This window comes from Serpula lacrymans (genome assembly GCF_000218685.1).
Source record: "Serpula lacrymans var. lacrymans S7.9 unplaced genomic scaffold SERLAscaffold_7, whole genome shotgun sequence".
NCBI classification, from domain to species: Eukaryota; Fungi; Basidiomycota; class Agaricomycetes; order Boletales; family Serpulaceae; genus Serpula; species Serpula lacrymans.
The window spans coordinates 722041-738707 of NW_006763296.1; the positions used below are offsets into that span (position 1 = coordinate 722041).

Sequence of the window (16667 nt, forward strand, 5' to 3'; positions counted from 1 at the left end):
TCTCTCTCCTCCGTGTCCCACACAGCACAACCAGAACGCTAACTCTTCATTTCACAAACATGCCCTATCAGTGATGTCTGGTTCATTATTACCGCCAGCGTTCTCAAGTCGCGCTTCTGCCTTGCTCCACCGTATTCAGCGTGGGTCATCAGCTGTGGAACTGGTTTATACGTCTCATGACCGCTGGCCATTTCCGTCCAATGACTCCAATCACATTCCTCCCAAACCAGTGCTAAGGATTTCAGTTTTGGACTCCTCCTTTAATCCCCCGACATTGGCTCATCTCGCCTTAGCAAACACACAGCCCCCTCTTTATTCTGAATATTCTGTTTCATCCAGTGTGCTACCCGAGCTCTCGGCGAGAGACTACGATGCAAAGCTTCTGTTGCTATCTGTGCGCAATGCCGACAAACTGTTGAATCGTGGGGATGCTTCGTATATTCAGCGTCTTGAGATGATATACCTATTAGCCGGACATATCTCACATCCGAATTCAGAGGGTAGCACTTCACCATCCGAGGTTGCGAACGTCGCAATAGCCATTATTGACGAGCCCACATTTGTTGGGAAATCAACTACTTTGCTCACCTTCCTTCACTCGCGCATGTCTGGTATTTCATTAAGTTCATCAGCAAAGCCTTCGGCCTTGAACGATACTGCCATTGCTTTGCCTTCAATCAGCTCTACTGTTCCTAAACCTCAACTTACATTTCTTCTTGGTTTCGATACTTTGGTTCGGCTTCTTTCTCCCCGGTTTTACGCTTCTGAGGAAGCCATGACTCGCTTACTCCACGCATTCTTTGCAACCGAAAGCGATGACTCCCGAGTCGTATGTGCACGTCGCCTATCTTCTGGTGTCGATCGAGAAGCTCAAGAGGAGCTTGAGTCGAGGACCTTTACGTTCGTAAAGGAATTTATAGGGAAAGACCATGTCGCATTGATCGACATCAATAAAGACGTACGCACATTTAGCTCGAGTGAAGTCCGAAATAAAAGCAGTGGCGGTGATCTTGACTGGAAGAATCTGGTGCCAAATAGTGTGGCGGAATATATAGTCAAGGAAGGACTCTATCCCCAGCTCTCAGACCAGTAGCATGTTGAACATCGTGTTCCACCACGAATTGCTCAGATATTGTCAGCGCTCGATGTGTAGAAACTAAGAATGTTATTGAAAAATTATAACGTCATTTACATATATCTATATCATATCAGTGCAACGGATTGAAAGTACAACAGCATAGCAATAAAAGTCAAAATTCATTATGTCGTGATCCAAAGTCCAAAACCGTATGAGAGTGAAAATAATCATGTCTATGAAGCCTGGGCAAAAGCAATTGCAACAGTCTAGAATTGGGTAATGGTCAATAAAAGAAACTGCGACTATTCAAGAACAACAAACCTCGGAGTGGCTCAAGGATATCAAGACACGATTGATGCCATTTTGCTCAGCAGCAGCCTTGGCTTCGCCGTGTAGAGTAACAGAAGGGACACCCGATTCATTGGGCAGTATTTCTATATCTTTCATACCTGCAGCGGCACCCTTAGACTGTACGCCAAGCGACTTGAAGACGGCTTCCTTGCCTGCCCAGCGAGCGGCAAAAGACGAGGCAGGACAAGGTTGGGAGCGGCAGTAAGTGGCTTCAGCATCAGTATAGTTTCGCTCAACGAATGTCGGGTTCCATGAAGGCACAGAAGATATTAACTCTGCCAATGTTAATCAGTAATCATACTTCCATCGTATACATAAGGGATAGCTACCTTGGTCAACACCGACACCCTTGGCAGATCCATCGGGACCCAAAGAGTCGGACACCACTTTGACGTTGGCAACATCAAACGGAACACTCTTGTTAAGCTTTGCCTGGTAAGAATAGCTCCCGGTCTTGGGATCGAATGAGGCTCGTGCCATGGGGTTCATTAATACAGGCTGTTCTAGCTCGGGGCTGTAAGGCGGGCCATCCTTGATCCTCACGAGTGAGTTAGAGGTCATCATCTCGGTCATAACTTTGTAGGCTTCCTGAGCACGTGCGTGGTTGCGGATTCTGTACGATTCGAATGCTGAAGGCTCCAAGGCGGCGAAGAGGTATCGTGGGTGAACAATCAGGGCTGTGCCACCAACTTGACCAAATCCAAATGACGACTATATGATATGTAAGATAGTGTTCGAGTAATGCAAATAATATCACTTGCCATTACTCCAGCGCGAATTCCATCGGTAAAAATGGATTTCGAAGGGAACATCAACAAGTGGTGAGCCTCGAACCGGGCATCAATGTTGCTGTTATATCTCAATCAGTCTCTGAAAAAAAGGTCGAGCAAAGATAACCACATACTCGCTGTTGCGATTGCCGGGGATAATACCTGTGTTGACTGCTTGCAACAAACCAGCCATTTGCCAAGCGGCAGATCCACCCTTCGAGTGGCCAAGCAAACTTTTCTGCGCCATGATAGGAACGGCATTTCCACGCGTGCGAGAAATTGTCGCCAAGATATTGTTCCACATTTCTGTCTCATTCTTCTCATTGGCTCCGGTACTGGTGCCATGAATAGAGAGAACACCAATGTCGTCTGCCTTCAGTCCCCAAACCGCGAGAGCGCGGCGCAATGGAGCGACGCGGGCATCAGTACCTTCCAGCATACCATACATCGCGAGGGCATCTTTGTCTTGACGAGCAGCTTCCTTTTCGATATCCGCCACACGAGAAGAGAAGTACTCCTCATCTACTTCTTCACTTTGAGCTTTGCGGAAGTCTATCTCTTCACGTAACTGAGAATGCTCATGAGACAGCCATTGAGAAATCTGTTTCCTGCGGAACGCGAGCTGACGAGAACGGTAGTCGAGATCAAGTAATGGCAGAGGATGTTTCGAAGGGAGCTCTCTGGCAACCGAAAGCGCGCCGCGACCAGGAGCTGGAATAGATCGACCAGCTTTGTCACTGCATTAACGTTGATCAACGTCAGAAATGAAAGAAAACAAGGGTGGATCATAAGGAAAAGAAACGCACGTCGACGTGGAAGTAAAAGCAAGAATACCACGGATTGGAGCACCGAGTTCAAGGGCAGTCTTGGCATTCATTACGATATGGATACCAGTACCTTGCGATTCCATAAACTACAAAATATAAGTATGATGTCAGAAGCAATATGGGTTAACAAATGCACTTACCCCTGAACGAGTCGTGGTTGCAGGACGAGACATTTCGGTAGGCTCACGACCCATTGCAAATTCGGTTTCGGCGTTACTTGTTGCTTTCATGTTAGCAAACTCGTAAGAACCTTCTTCACTGATATCGTCGAATCCACCAGCAATCATGACTTTGGCTTTGCCAGACAGTAACGTATCACACGCAATCTCAAGTGATTGTAAAGCAGTTGCACTAGGACAGACGTTATATCTCATGTTATCTTGTAGTTAATGGAAGGGTACTCACCATGCTCCGACGGGAATTTTAACTGGACCACTCGATGACATGAGTAAGAGATTAACCCAACCTGCTGTTGTGTTGATGAAACTAACCAGGAGTCAGTGACGATGGACAACACGTCCGAAATGGGTCAACTTACGTTTCTTGCAAAACGTCATTCTGTACGTCTTTCTCCTCTCGACGATCCTTAAACATCTTAGCTAGACTCTCAGTGCCTCCCATGCCACTGCCAATGCATGTGCCAACTTCTGACGGGTGGAAGAACTTGTATAGTTCGTATGGGTCGGTAATTCCAGACATATTGAGGGCTTCTGCAGTGCAGACCAAAGCCCACAGAGTAGCCCTATCGGTTTGGGCTATGATATCTGCGGGTATACCATATCGGCCTGCATCCCACCCAGTAGGTATCTGACCAGCAACGAGACGACTGAATTTGAAGGCCTTCGGAACGAAAACGCGAGCGCCTTTCTTGAACTTCACAAACCATTGATCACCCTCCCCTGTCCAGATGTCACACTTGTCACCGTGTTCATACTTGAATTTCTCTGCCTCCGACTGCGCAACCTCAATAGGCTCCAGATCATGTATAAGCTCAATCTCTTGATTGAATACCTTCTTCTTCGGATCATAACCACGGAACAGCTCAGGTTCTGTAGCAGAATTAGCAATAGTATATACTACGATCTGAAGCCATGCTCACCGATTAGTCGTACACCGGCATGGCTTAGTATCTCTTTCTCGTAACGACCCCTGACATCTTTGTCATCGACGGGTTCTCCGCTCTTTGCATCAATCCACCCAACGTGTAGAGAGCCATTCTTCAGACGTCCATCGAAGTGTTTGATGTGGCCCATAAGCCATGCCATTTCAATACAACCTTCAATTGTAAACTCTCCTCGGGCTTCCATTTCCCATCGAGTACGAGAACTACCCCAAGGTCCGACTTCGGCAAAACCAGTAATGACAATGACTTTTTCCAAATCGACAATGCCGCGCAGCTTAGCAAGATCTTCCAGGGACGCAGCTGAGTCCAAGGTAGGGAAATCAAAGGTGAAGTTGGCGCGAGGTACGACATTGACAGTCTGGAGGACACGCTCGCCCTCAGCTCCATTGACGATCTTGAAATCAGCAGCATTATCTCGAGCAATTGCGCGACGAAGCTCGCTCTTCTTGTTTAGATCCGAACGAATGCGAGTGGTAATGTCAGCGAGGTCAGGCAAGCGATCCATTCCTCCATTGAGATCTGCCCATATAGGCTCCACTTGAGTGATACTGAAAAGCAACGGATGCATCAGGCCAAGAATATTGAACGCCATTTCCTTCGCAGAGAACGTGCGGACACCATAGCTCTCTACCTCATGGGCAACCATATTTGTAGCGTCCATTAAACCGGTACCACGGGTCCAACTTAATTATAATCATTAGCTAGATGGAATGAATAGATCAATAGATTGTACACACCCGATGACCGCACCAGCCAAGCAAAGATATTCGCCCCAGCTCTCCGAGTTCCAACGGTTGAATAGAGTTTCCAAAGAAATCTTCGACTCGGAATATAATCCATCATTCCCGAACAGACCATGGTTAGGGGATAATGGCAATATGACCTGTGTAGGACGAGTGACGAACTGTCGCGATGCTTTTTTGCTTTTCACTGCACCAAGAATTCGTAACAAGTTCACCAGCATGATACGATGAGCTAGCTCAGATTTGTCATCAAGCCCATCAATCTCTCGGCCGTTTTCGGGGACAGCAGCGAAAGGAAGAATGTAATCCAGATCAAGCCCCAGAGTTGCGTATATATAATCGACAAGAGCTTCAACATCCTGTTTAGAACCTTGGTTGAATGGCACGACAGTGAGCGCAGAGCCGCGAGCGCCGAAAGTTTGATAGATGGATTGGTAGTATTCAACTGTGGATCGGTTGTAGCGTGACGTGGTTATGACGACGTGAGCACCTCCGGATAACAATCCCTTGAGGATCTCAACACCTATTGAACCTTTGCCAACTCCAGTCAAAAGAGCATTCTTGTCTTTAAAGGTTGTTCCCGATGTCGCGATTTCGTGCAGAATGTCGAGGTAGACGCCAGTGAGGTTACTACTATACTCCCAGTTTGTGCCAACTTTACGCTTTAAGTGAAGAAGAGGGACCTTGTCAGCCGACACCGGGGTTACGCTGGACATTTGTGGACGCAAGAATTGTGAGGATGAACGGCGACTACGAACGCGTGAACGTGGCTGTTCAGGTCCTTTCCTCAGCGAACGCACGACTCCCTCGTACAAAGCTTTGATGCGGTTTTTCTGATCTTGACTGATGCCAGGTTGCGATTTCACGACTGTCCACAATTTTAAGACATCGTCCTGAACCTTTTGAATATTCACTGTGGAAATAGTATCGCCACTTGCCATCTCTTCGACGTAGGCTTCCAACTTGCGCACATTCTCACGAACGACCTCGGAATATACGATATCTCCCTTGGCAGTCACTTCAGTGTGAGGAGCAGTGGGGAAAGTGACTTAATCAAGAAATTAAGATTAGCTATCGCATCGAAAGACCACATCATGACTCACCATCTTTGTAAACAGGCGGCTGCCCTAGTACTTCTCTGGTGTTGTCAATCAACTGTTGACCAAATTGTTTCGCGAGGGCATATGTTTCGCCCTTACCAGGGTCGCACTGATCGATGTTATACTGCATGTATGCGAGGAGTTCGGGATCCGCACGATTGAGCAAAGATATACAACGAGCCGTGATTTCTCGGTCAACCGTAGTGAGACGACCATGAATAATGTCGTAGTACATCACAAGGGCATCTTGACGGACCCAGTTCCAAGACGAATCGAAATGCCTAGCTTTCAAAGGATCGAAGATGGGCTGAATACCATCAATATATGAGTCACCGTGTTCCTTCGCAATAGCATCCAGACGAGCTTGCAGTTGAGAGGCATTTGCTTTCTCTTTATCATAGGCGATTTCTCCAGCACGCGAATCACGATTGAGGTAGCGCATGTACAGCTCAACATGCTGCGCAGCAAATTGCTCTTGATCTGCTCTGAACTTCAAGAACTCCTCGCTGTTGATAGTGGCGCCAGCAGCAGCAGAGCCACCTGCTCCACCTGCCCCGCCGCTTGACAAAGAGATACCCGCACGCTGAGCATATGCAGCAACAACGACATCAAGCCATGCTTTACCCTCGCCCTCTGAACCAAGGCGTTTGGGTGGTTCCATCGTCGTTCCGAGAAGAAGAACTGCATCGGCTCGGGATGACCCTATTCCCCACGTCTTCGACAAGTGGCCTTTGATTGCAGACGAATTGAATCCACCGGGCATTTTACCACCGATAAGACGGGAAACCAGACCAGAAGTGTATTTGCCCAAAGCACCGGAATGACCCACTCCAAGGCCCGAACCGAGCTCATCCAACGGTAGTTCCTCCCCTTTCTCAGGAGCCGAAGTAAACTCCAACTGCAAATCACCGAGGATCTCATTTTGAAGCGTGGACTTGCCTCCCACAAGATCCTTGATGGATTTAGTGAGGGGGACTTCCTCGACCTTCTTCTTCAGTTTCTGAGCGATGATGCATAACAGGATCTCAGAAGCTTTGATAGGTACATCTTCTATAGTAGCGGCAGGGCCGCTGGAGGTGACAGGAGACGACGCAGGAACAGGAACAGGTGATGCAACGGCGACAGGTGCCGCTTCGTGGGTTGGCTCTGCGGTCGGCTCGGCAACCTCATCCTCGAATTGATAGTAAATCTCACGAGCGTTCTTGGCATGACAGAGAATGGAACGTTTACGGCTGACTGCATCGTCCTGAGACTCATATTTGGCCTTTAGTGTGCGAGCTGCCATGCCGGTCAAAGTAGGAGAGGGGCCCAGTTCGATGAGACGTTCGAAAGAGAAATGAGTGAAAAGAAGGTCTTGAGTCTCGATCCAACGGACAGGCGAAGCAAACTGATATGACAGAAGCTCGACCAGGATGGTGTACGCTAACTTTTGACGTTGTTCTGCCGAGTCCCAGTTCTCCTGGTCCCATTTCTTCAAGACCTTATCAAGGCGGGGAGAAGATGTTTGATCGTAGATAAGCTGAGCGTATTCGCGTGTGATATCGAAAGGACGAGCGACAAGATTAGGAATATATTTGCCAATTAGCATGTCTGGGTTCAGCAACGAAGCATTGATTTTCTTCGAAAGATCTAAGCAAGAATAATCTTGTCAGAATCCCACAATTGCACAAGCTAACAAACTCACAAGCACGGAAGGGCATAACACCTGCCCACAGATAGCGCGAGTGGAAAGGCACGTCGATGCCTGCCAAAGGAATAGTAGCAAACCCACGGTCCAACTTGATATAGCCTTCAGCGACTTGTTGCTCTTTGGCACGACCAAAGGATTCCATGACAATGTCACCAAGCATTTCCTTTACTTTCTCAACAGAGAACGATTCAGTAAGCTAAAGCACACCATTAGCCCATATAACATATGTAACACTGATCCGACGAACTTTTGCGATGTCAATTTTCTGGATTTTCAGATAGTTGAGTACATTGGTCATCGTTTGCAAAGCAACAAGCTCTCCAGCACAAACATATTGTTGACCCTGTTCACAAAAAAGTTAGCAAGACATAAAAATATACTAAAAGCAACAGATAGTACCTCCACGTTGTAATTAACAATCTCCAACAGCGATCCAGTACGCGAGGCAATAGTGTCAACCACTTCGCGAAGAGCAGCGTCTGAGAATGTTTTTGAGATCCGGCTGGGATTCACTGCACACATGGCATAGTTCGACCTGTTCTCAGCATCGCGCTCAACCGCCCGTTGCATAGTTATACCACGATAAAACACGACATCCACCAAAGCGGAAATATGTAGTACATCTGCGATGGACGCCAGGGCAGAGTACTCGCCTAACGAATGGCCAGCAAATGCACAATCTTTCTGGACAAAGCCTTTGTCACGCATATCCTCAAATGCAGCTTTCTCTGTGACGACTAGGGCAATCTGAGCAAATTGAGTGGCGAAGAGAAGACCATTGGGATGACTAAATGTGTACTTGGGAGTACGGACATCAATGTCTGAGAAGAGGGGGAGCGTCTTCACATTTCCATCTTTATCCATAGTGTCGTACGTCATGTCCATGTACCGCTGGCGAATAGCCTGACCCTTCATGCCTCCGAAATGGATTGTTTTTTCCTTGGGATTGTCTTTGACAATTTCGATGATGGAGAAGCCATATACCGCAAGCAAATGTGCGTCAGCTCCATCCCAAACGGCCCGTGCAGCGGGAGAGCTATTGTAAAGGTCCATGCCCATGCCGGGCTCTTGGGAGCCTTGACCAGTAAAGACATACACTGTTGCGGGTTGCGCAACTTCCGCGGAGCCTTCAAGTACCTTTTCGTCGCGCTGATTGATAGTTTCCACTTTCACGACCATGTTACCGTCACGCATACCAATGTGGCGGATCTTCACTCGAAGTTCGTCACCAGGTAGCACCATTCCAACGAAAGTCACATCATAACTTGTGAAACCATTCAGCAACATACAATGATAAAAGGCAATTAAGCTTACGCCACAACACGATCCGCATTTCCTTCCGCCACGATATTCTCAACATAACGCCTGGTAGCAGCACTTGACCATAATCCATGGGTAATTGTACCAGGAAGCGAAGCATAATCCGAGAAATAAGGATTGATATGAATGGGATTGAAGTCACCGGAAATCTTCGAATACGGTTCATTGGTGAAAGGGGTGCTGAACACCGTGGAGACAGTGTTAGACATGGTATAACCTTCGTTGGTCAGAGGCGTTAAGCGGCCCTCAGGATTTCCATGACGTTGAAGATACGCAAGGACAGGGTTGCCTTGGCATCCCTCCTGTTCAAACTCGACGGAGCCCACCTTGTTCAGCCTCTTCAAATGGTCGCGCACGAAGACATCACCTGTCACAGCAACATCACGATAGGAAGTTTTGTCTTTGAATGTTACGGCAGATTGTATACGGAAAACCAAGGTCGTTCCAGCTTGGAGAGGCTTTGTTTCGTCATCCCATTGGAACCACTCTTTCGATTGAACCACTCCAACTGCGGCATCGTTGACAACTTCCACAACATAATCGGGCTCATCCACAGTTTCAAAAGTATTCTCGTAGTCAACGAAGCGGCCACGATAAAGGAAGGACGACACAACTTCGATGACCGCTTGGCCACCACGATATACATAACCCTTCACTTGAACTGCTTTTCCGGCGTCCGTATTCTTAACGGATGCGATGCGAGCATGAGCAGTGCAAACATCACCGGCAAGTAGAGGCTGCGCGCCATCCACCATACGGAAGCCATTCGATAAGTGCACAAGTTTCAACAAGTCTCCGTCAATGGCAGCAGGGAATATAGATTTCATGATCGCCTATAGAATAGTTAATATCATTTGTTTGTTTGTATATGAAGATAAAACACGCACCTGCCACCCTGTGACAATAGCAAAGTCCATGGGTGCCTTCACAATGCTGGTCCTCGTTGTCTTGAATTCCTCCCCTTGGTTCCCAACGACAGCGCAGAAAGTTTCGATGTCAGAAGATTTAATTGTAACGTCAGGACCAACAAATGTGTCGCGAAGATCGATTTCGGGAAGAACTTCATCATCACCGTACCACAATTTCCAGTAAAACTCCTTGATTCGCCTCGTGCGACCTTCCGCGACTTCATGGATCGGCATTGATCCCATCGAAGGAACATATTTGTACTGAAGCGATAGAGGCACGGAAACATCTCGCCTATCTTCGAAGAAAGTAACATCGATCATCTCGGTATCCTCGTCGTAGTTGATTTCAACCGCCTTGAACTCTGGCTTATGGGATCCATGTGAACGTGCTGCGCCATATACGGTCAATGATGTGGGTTGCGAGTCATCTAATTCCACGACCACTTTTTGCCCTTGACGTGGAGCGAGGACGCGACGGAGAGGATTCTCGATATATGCAGTTCCTTGAACAATGATTTTCGAAGTTAACAAGGCCTTCAACCACGTCAGTTCCGATCCAGCAACGTATTGCAACCAGGTGGACGTCTCTGGTAGCTCGCCATTAAGAGTGTAGGTAATGTCGTCCTCAGTCTCTTCTATCTGAATACCTGCGGGCCTTTGCACGACAGGGGGTTTCGCTGATAAATAATCCACAACAGGCACGTCGTCCTTGTTGCCTCCATATGATCGTTTCAGAAGCTTCTCAATGAGAGAAGAGTTGATGTTGCCTAGCAGATCCTTGATTGGTTCATCCTTGACCTTTGCATATTTCACCGCGACGGGTCCTTGAAGGATGCACACACGCTGTGGGTCCTGGTCAAACACAGCCTCGATATCCTCGGCTGCCCAAAGAGAGTCCTTCTTGAACCAAACCTCGAAGCTAGCGTCAAGAATAGGAATGAAAGGTGCCGGTTTCTGGCCAGGACGTTGAGAGATTGTCAAGAAGTAAGCACGATCCTCAGCAGCGAGCAACTGCTCCTTTGCGGCCGAATATTTGTCGAAGAATTGTTGTATGAAAGCAGATGGCTCGTCGAGGGCCACGAAGCTTTGAATGATGCTCGGCTTCAATCCACCTCCATTGACTCCAGCAAAACGCTCTTCTACACGTCTCAACCAGTCGCCCGTCAAATTCCTCAAACTCGTGTCAATCCATCGCTGCTCGTGTCCAACGTACATCAACCTAATCATGCGGAGAGCAACTTCTTCGTAAGTCATGTCGGCTAAATCCTTAGCGACAGAGCCATCCTTCTTCCATCCGAACCAAGGCTTGGCGAAATCGTTATTGAGCTTCTTAATAACCTCGTCCTTGTGCTCAGCCAACCACACAACACGCTTCTCTTTGGGCAGCTTGAAAACAGTGTCGTCAAATTCTTTCCATAACTTCACAGCACGAGTTGCGACTTTGTGGATAGGTTCTCCAAGCTCAGAGCGGACCGTCAGGATTCCACCAGTAGGTTTCACATATGTGCCTTCCCAGTCTTTGTCGTCGACACCAGCGGCAGCCACTATCAAATCCTTCACTGACGAACTGGTATGGGCTTCCTTAGCGACCATAACCCGACTTGCGAAAAGGAATCCGTCGAAAGGCATAGGTTGCACATCATAGTGGTCGACCGACCACTCACCCGTCAGGTAGGGCCAGACATCCTCTGCTCCACCAAAGCCAGATCCACCAACGAGGCAGATGTTATCATACTGACGAATAGAGCTGTAAGTCTTCAAGATGGGAAGATGGAAATCTTCGTAAGAGTGATGCCCTCCGGCACGTCCACCCGTCCACTGCAAAATGATAGGGAAATCGGGATTCGAGGCGGCAATGTTCACTACCTGGTTAATACCCTCAACGGATCCAGGCTTGAATGCAACATGCTTAATTCCAGCACTCCGTAAGCCTTCGATAATCTCAACGGCCTTCTCAGTGCTCGGAATACCGGCAGCAACACAAAATCCTTCAACCGGCAATCCCTCTTTCCGCATCTCTTGCCAAAGAGGGAACTGGAATCCGAATTGCCGAGGATTAATGTACAGAGCATTAAGAGTGATACCAACGCCAGCTGGAATCTTGCTTTGGATTTCCGCGACTTTGGAACGTAAGGCCGCTGGGTTGTAATGCCCTCCACCGGCGAGCTCCACGTGATACCCAGCCGCAAGGACTGCGCTAACGAAACCGGCTTTGACAGTGGTAGGTGTCATACCAGCAACCATGATCGGAGGTTTACCCAAGAGACGGGAGAAAGGCGTATCAAGGTGAATCGTGCCATCGCTAATTCACGTCGTGTCAATCGACACTCCAGGGATCCAAACAATAGAACTCACCCTGTTTGCACAAGCTTAGGCGCATACTTCTTACTCCACCACTCCTCGTACTTAATCGCCTGAGTATCAAAAAGTTCCGCCTCACCGCGACCCTTGTCTCCCAAAACGACAACCCGTACACCTCGCCCGTCCAGATTACGTGAAGTGAGAATGCCCATGCCATTCATCCCACCAGGACCAAAGTCGATAACATGCGTTGCCGTTTCAGGGAAATTGGTCGCCACATTCCAATGAATCGGCTGGGTGAAGATCTGCTCACATAGGGAGCGCGTGATGGACGTCGATAATGAACGCATGTCAGAACCTTCATTAAAACCCGATATCAGTATTATCGATCTCAGTATAAATTGTGCTATGCTTACCATCTTCAGTGTTAAACACCGGGGTTCCTAGTTCCTCTACATTCCACAGCTCTTCACCACCCAAATCTTCATCACAAAGCTTATCGGTTGCGGGACTCAAATACGCGCTATGGTATGGCACATTCACCATCAAGAACCGGACAGAGAACGATGGTTTCCTTTGAGAGAACGGAATCTTGCTCTGCTCTTCTCCAGAGGCCGCGCGCACTTTACGCAAGTTGGTCACAAGACCGTAGAGAGCTCGTGGAGGACCGGTAACAACGAAGTTCCTTGCACCATTGTACAAAGACACAGACAGCTGTGAGTTCTCAGGAAGGTGTTTGTTAGTCTTGAGTAGTTGTTGCTCAAGTTCCTTGACGAGAAGGCCGTTGACCGATAACATGGGAGTGGGGGTACCCTCACCACCATCAACCGAATCCTGAACTATGGCTGGCTCGAGTGCTAAGACAGGGAAAGCTTCCTGCCCGCGAAGACCACAGAAGAAGAGCCAGCGAAGAGCTTTCTTTGCGTTGATTGTAAAAGACTCCCAAGTACTCGATGCGGATATGGCAACTGCAGAGACGACACCTTGAGAATGCCCAGTTGTACCCGAAATGCGCTGACGAAGCTCCCCAGGCGTGAGCTCAGAAATGCGACATACGATAGAATATTGGACCAGCTGCGTCAGTCCGATGAGAGGTAGGGAAATGGGAACCGAGGCCAAGTAAGCAACAGGCGGGCGAGGCACGGTACCAGATAGCCATGAAATGACGTCCAGACCATACGCGTAGAAATTTGTTGATTCGCGCTCCAAGGCAAGAGGTTTAAGGATTTCGTTGGAGATCGCAGTAATAAGGGGAGCTACGTATGGTTTGTAGGTGTCGTAAAGAGTCTGGAATTCGTCGAAGTACACTTCATTGGTACCCTGACCACCAAAAAGTGCATATATAGAGGCGTCGCCTTTGGTTGCCGCTGTAAGAAGAGCTGAAGGAGGTGCACTGGGAATATCAGAAACCCCTTGGGCTTCGAGAGTTGCACGAGCTAGGTAGTAGGAAGAAAGCACCGTCTGCTGCACTTCCGTGTCAAAAGACAATACGAAAGAATGCACGTCCTTCTCCGTAAGGTAGGTGGAGACGAAATGAGAAAGGACATTGAAAAGAAGCGACGTGCGTGCTTTCGCGCATTGGGATTCACTATTTATCTTCTGCGAGATAAAGGCAAGGAAACGGGCAAATAAGTCTGTTGTAGCCTCTGCAGCGCTCTCAAGCTCAGCAGTGTTATCCAGGGCATCTAATTGGGTCTGAGATTGAGTGAAGTCATCTCTAAGAACTTCAGCTGCAATCCATTCATCGTTGTTCGTGGACACTGGGATGGATACCTGCAATATAGATATGACGACAGTCAACGATCGCGACACCCAAAAGAAAATTTGCAAAAAGCAAGGCACAACGTACTCTAATATTTGCAATGGATATGATTATAGGACGTGTAGAGATACCATGTTCGCATGAAGCAATTTCACCAGTCGAGGAGGACATTTTGAAAGGATATGGGGGGCTTGACGTCGTCGTGAAAGTCAGCGTCGAGGATAAAGAAGAGTGAGACTCGAACAAGGGATTTATACGAAAGTCCCAAGTCCCAAATTTTTGTTTGGCCCCAACTTGGACTGAAATGTGCCATGCCCCCCAAAAAGTTTTGTCACATGACCTGTAAGACTATTTGCTCTTGTACGCGTCTCATTACGTATACTTGACTACTCAAAGTGGAATTCATGTTTGAGCTTCCACTCGGCAAGTCGCCACGCAGACTGGCGAGAGTAGACTGGCAAAAACGTGTACAGTATACCCTAGACAATCCAGGTGACTGGCTATGTTTTACCCTTAATGGGACCGTCATACTTCACGATGAGCCATTGAACCTTAATAGAGTATGTTTGATGAGCCTTCTTCTCTTCTCTTCTTAGTGACCCAGGAATACATCCCGTCGTCATCTTCGTGTGTCGATAACGACGTCTCGGTGATGAGCCTATGATCCCCATGAAATATATATGTACTATGTGGGTGATTGGTATCACTCATGCCCAACAATTACTACGTATTCTCTGCAGAAACGGCCAGTCACCTTCTATATGTTAAACTTATGTTATACACGTGCCAGAATGAATTAGCTTTGTCAAGGAAATCAACACGAGACACGTACAAAGAGTGTACGCGAATGCCTTGAGGCTGAAAATGAGGCTAACATGTGTAGATACTACTACCAGTGATAGGAGATATCAACCATATCGTGATTCGGATAACACACATGACTTCGTCTCACATTCCAGATGGCCCTGTACAAGATAATAGGGGTGATCGTCTTCGTGTCTGCGTGGTCGCAAAATGCACTTGCGCTATCCGAGCTTTAATAAACACGACCCGCACCAGCTGGAAATACGACGTGGCAATTTTATGCCAAAATATTCCTGTAGATTGTACTACAGTGGTAGCTATATATCATAAATAAGACCATCCATTGCAATCGAGGGCAACATACTACACCCTACATTCCTTAATCATGGGCCCTTTCCACTTCGACCCTCTCTTTCCACTTCCCAAATTTCCCTTATTCCTTCTCTAAACCACACTACATTCCATTCTACTAGCCCTCTCCGCATCTCGTACACTTCACTTGGCAGAAGGGCAAGCAGAGCCAGGTGAGGGGTCACCAGATGGTATGTGAGCGTCGTACCGGGATGTGAGGGCGACAGGGAGGTAGACGCAGAAGGATAAAAAACTGGTTTCGAGCCTGGTGTCATTGGCAATGTCTTTGGGAGATTAGAGACGGTCGGAGGACCTATATTTGGATGAATGGGGTTTGGGGACGCAAGAGATGTCGATGGGGAAGTGATCGCTGTAGGTGGCGGTGTTGATGGGGACTGGTCGGGAGGACTCGAGTCGTTTGTCATATTGGATCTGCTGACTTATGAGTTTCATAAAAGGTGTAATGAAATATGCCTTACTTGAACAGTGGTCCGAATGCATTCAACATGTATAGATAATCGCAGCACAGGTTGTGAGTCGCTTGATCGACTGGAGATGCATCTGTAGCTACATATAACCTACTAGTGGTATCGAATAAAAATGCTTTTGGGGAAGACGTATTCTGTGATCCATGAGAAACAATGAGAGAGCTGTATGCGCGGAAAACTCACAGAACAAAAAATATTGAGCAAGTCTTCGAGAAAGGAAAGTGAGTCGACAAGTTTATGGAGAACGTGAGAGAAAGCATCTTGGAGTGAATGGTCATAAACAGATGTTAGATGAAAGTTCAATGGAACTTGTTCGTATTCAGGGGATTCATCCGCAAGACGGTCCATTACCCCTTCGTGTATCAGCCGATAGTATTCTAGACAGGCGTCAGGAGTGAGAATTGACGCATATATAGCAGCGTACCAATTTTATCGTCCTCCATCAATTTTTCCGCCTTGTGTAAAAAGACTTCAAAGTTGATGTCAGGGTTGACTTGGTGAGCTGCGACCATGAATTCAACGAGTTTGGAAATGGGTTCCTGATAAAGGGCCTATGGTCAACAGATCAATATAACTTCTCTAGAAGACAGACTACGTCGATGCGACTTGCTCGGATATCTATGACAAACAGAATTGTTGTGAACTCGGATAACGGAGTATCGAGGGAGTCGACTGTGACGTCGCCTGGACAATCCCATATTTCTAGAGGAATGAATGTGCTGATGCGTTGGTTAGTACTGGTGAACGAACTATTAGAGATGGATGTCGACGCACTCAAAGGCATGTTTCGTGATCCGCTTAGTTGGCTCGATGTAGAATGTTTGCTTTGGCGGGAGGTTGTTGAACAGAACCTGTTGAATTGAAGTCTTGCCGCTCCTTCGTGGGGTCATGTCAGTGTCGCAGAGGAAGAGAAAAAGGGACGCAGACCTCTTTGTGCCCATGAGCAAGATCTTTGTCCTGCGAGCGAAGTCATTGGAAGGTTTGAGTGCCAGGCTGTCCTGCATGGACGCCATGACTGTTGGTTAGATCGGCGCAATGCCGGGTGCAGAGA

The 16667-nt window shown here is 47.7% G+C and overlaps 2 protein-coding genes across 2 annotated transcripts; both read right to left on the reverse strand.

Annotated features, from left to right (window-relative positions):
- Window positions 1-12: 12 nt before the first annotated feature.
- On the reverse strand, window positions 13-14144 carry SERLADRAFT_449191 (uncharacterized protein; the record flags this gene model as incomplete). The annotated part of the gene is made up of 21 exons (XM_007318377.1): window positions 13-759; window positions 799-1344; window positions 1400-1704; window positions 1759-2140; window positions 2191-2278; window positions 2334-2936; window positions 3006-3112; window positions 3167-3377; window positions 3432-3512; window positions 3565-4075; window positions 4126-4832; window positions 4887-5940; window positions 5996-7621; window positions 7677-7878; window positions 7930-8025; window positions 8082-8946; window positions 8997-9835; window positions 9890-12212; window positions 12266-12569; window positions 12628-13984; window positions 14061-14144. The coding sequence occupies 20 exons, from the start codon at window positions 14142-14144 to the stop codon at window positions 1312-1314; spliced, it is 11778 nt and encodes a 3925-aa protein (XP_007318439.1).
- Window positions 14145-15036: 892 nt separating this feature from the next.
- Window positions 15037-16645, reverse strand: SERLADRAFT_467684 (uncharacterized protein; the record flags this gene model as incomplete). The annotated part of the gene is made up of 7 exons (XM_007318378.1): window positions 15037-15560; window positions 15608-15750; window positions 15800-15993; window positions 16041-16167; window positions 16227-16335; window positions 16391-16492; window positions 16544-16645. 7 exons carry the CDS (start codon window positions 16627-16629, stop codon window positions 15161-15163), a joined length of 1161 nt encoding a protein of 386 aa, XP_007318440.1.
- Window positions 16646-16667: the final 22 nt, after the last annotated feature.